Source organism: Otolemur garnettii, unplaced genomic scaffold (assembly GCF_000181295.1).
Source record: "Otolemur garnettii isolate 467f Iridium unplaced genomic scaffold, OtoGar3 scaffold00104, whole genome shotgun sequence".
Taxonomy (NCBI): Eukaryota; Metazoa; Chordata; class Mammalia; order Primates; family Galagidae; genus Otolemur; species Otolemur garnettii.
The window spans coordinates 131,940-133,737 of record NW_003852499.1 but is presented as its reverse complement, the minus strand read 5'-3'; the positions used below and the strand labels follow the sequence as shown (position 1 = coordinate 133,737).

Sequence of the window (1,798 nt, the reverse complement as noted above, 5' to 3'; positions counted from 1 at the left end):
AAAAAAAAAAAAACTTTGCAAAGTTGGTGGCACTGGTAGCTCTGTGGGTAGGGTGCCAGCTACATACACTCAGGCTGGCGGATTTGAACCAGCCCAGGCCAGCTAAACAACTGCAACAAAAAAACAGACGGGTGTTGTAGCAGGTGCCTGTAGTCCCAGCTACTTGGGAGGCTGAGGCAAGACAATTGCTTAAGCCCAAGAGTTTGAGGTTGCTGTGAGCTGTGATGCCACAGCACTCTACTGAAGGTGACTCAGTGAGACTGTCTCCAAAACAAAAAAAAAACTTTGCAAAGTCAAGATACATTTTATAGTCAGAATTTTTGCAAAAAGTCATCCTCTCCAATTGTAGTATATGCATACATATGCACATATATAATGTACCATCAAATAGTTGCTGACCTTAAAAGAGGAGGGCCAGGTGCGGTGGCTAACACCTGTAATCCCAGCACTCAATGAGAGGTTGAGGCAGGTGGATCGCCTGAGCTCAGGAGTTCCAGACCAGCTGAGCAAGAGCCAGACCCTGTCTCTATAAAATAGCTGGGCGTTATGGTGGGTGCCTGTAGTCCCAGCTACTTAGGAGGCCGAAACAAGAGGATTGCCTAAACCTGAAAGTTTGAAGTTGCTGTGAGCTATGATGCCATAGCGCTCTACCTAGGGTGACAAAGTGAGACTGTCTCAAAAAAAAAAAAGGAAGGCCTGTACTGATAAAGGACAAAAAAAAAAAAGGGTACTTACGTGACAAGTAAGATAGAACCCACACTGAGATGGGAGATTTCTGGGGAACAGGCCAGGCTGCTATCCATCTCAAAGAGGTAGAAGCAATCTTGGACTTTGCCTCGCTCCTCAGACACAGGGTTAAAATTGTCCTGATGATGAGAAGACAGAATACAACACTTATGTGGCCAAGTATTTTTCTTTTGATTCTTGTCTAACAGAAGAAAAACTAAAAAAAATTGACTCCTCTTGGTTCAGTAGCCTGTTTTCCATGAAGATAAGTGTCTGACACAAGGAAAAACTAAGCTCCTAGTTGTCTCATGTCCATCCCAATGTATCATCCCCTCTGGATAGTTTCTCCCACCGCAGGTCAGTCCTTTCAATCTCCTCTCTGGGCTCAGACCCCAGGGTGCCTCACCGCTAGGGTGTGTCGATTGCAGGAGATCATCACCACTGCACGACGCTGCTCCTTGCCACAGTGGTTGTCATATTCATCACCCCCTTTATAGATCAGCATGATCCAATTACCTGAAGAGGGACAAGGAAGATGGAGCTATGGGGGAAAAGCAGAGGTAGACTTTGGTAGTATGGCAAAGGGCAACTAAGGAATTCAGTAAAGTTGGTTATAACAACTCATCAGTATGAGCTCTACATACCAGAAATGTCAAACTTACTTCTTTACAAAGCTTTGTGTTCCCTTGTTTAAGACCACTCAGAATCAGATACCCATGTAAGAATAATCTTAACTTTACACATTAAAAGTAGGCAAATGATGGTACAAAACCAATTATGATCCATACCCTAATACCAATTTATACCTTTTTGACTGCTTGCTAAAAGTAAAAGATGATGTTCCAATTGTTGGGAAGGAGAGGGAAGTCTAAGATTTAAAAACAGCTAGAGATAAATCCAAAGTTTATTTTTAAGACTGAAATGTAATTCTCTTCTTTGGTATTTACCGTGTTCAAAATTCTTTTGCAAAATACCTGCTTCAATAAGCATGTGATGTTAATAAGGTAAGGATTTTGCTTCTAATTGAGCATAAAGTCAAAAGGTAAAATGATTTTTTTTCTTTTTTTTTTTT

The 1,798-nt window shown here is 41.7% G+C and overlaps 1 protein-coding gene across 4 annotated transcripts in view; it reads right to left on the bottom strand.

Moving 5' to 3' along the window:
* Positions 1 to 1,798, bottom strand: part of M6PR (mannose-6-phosphate receptor, cation dependent) — a 12,486-nt gene that overhangs the window by 3,089 nt on the left and 7,599 nt on the right. For all 4 annotated transcript variants that reach the window (XM_023517062.1, XM_023517061.1, XM_023517060.1 and 1 more), the window contains 2 exons: positions 1,133 to 1,242; positions 736 to 866 (listed from right to left, as the gene is read on the bottom strand). In XM_023517062.1, the coding sequence (XP_023372830.1) occupies positions 736 to 866; positions 1,133 to 1,242 (241 nt within the window). The remainder of the gene's footprint in view (positions 1 to 735; positions 867 to 1,132; positions 1,243 to 1,798) is intronic.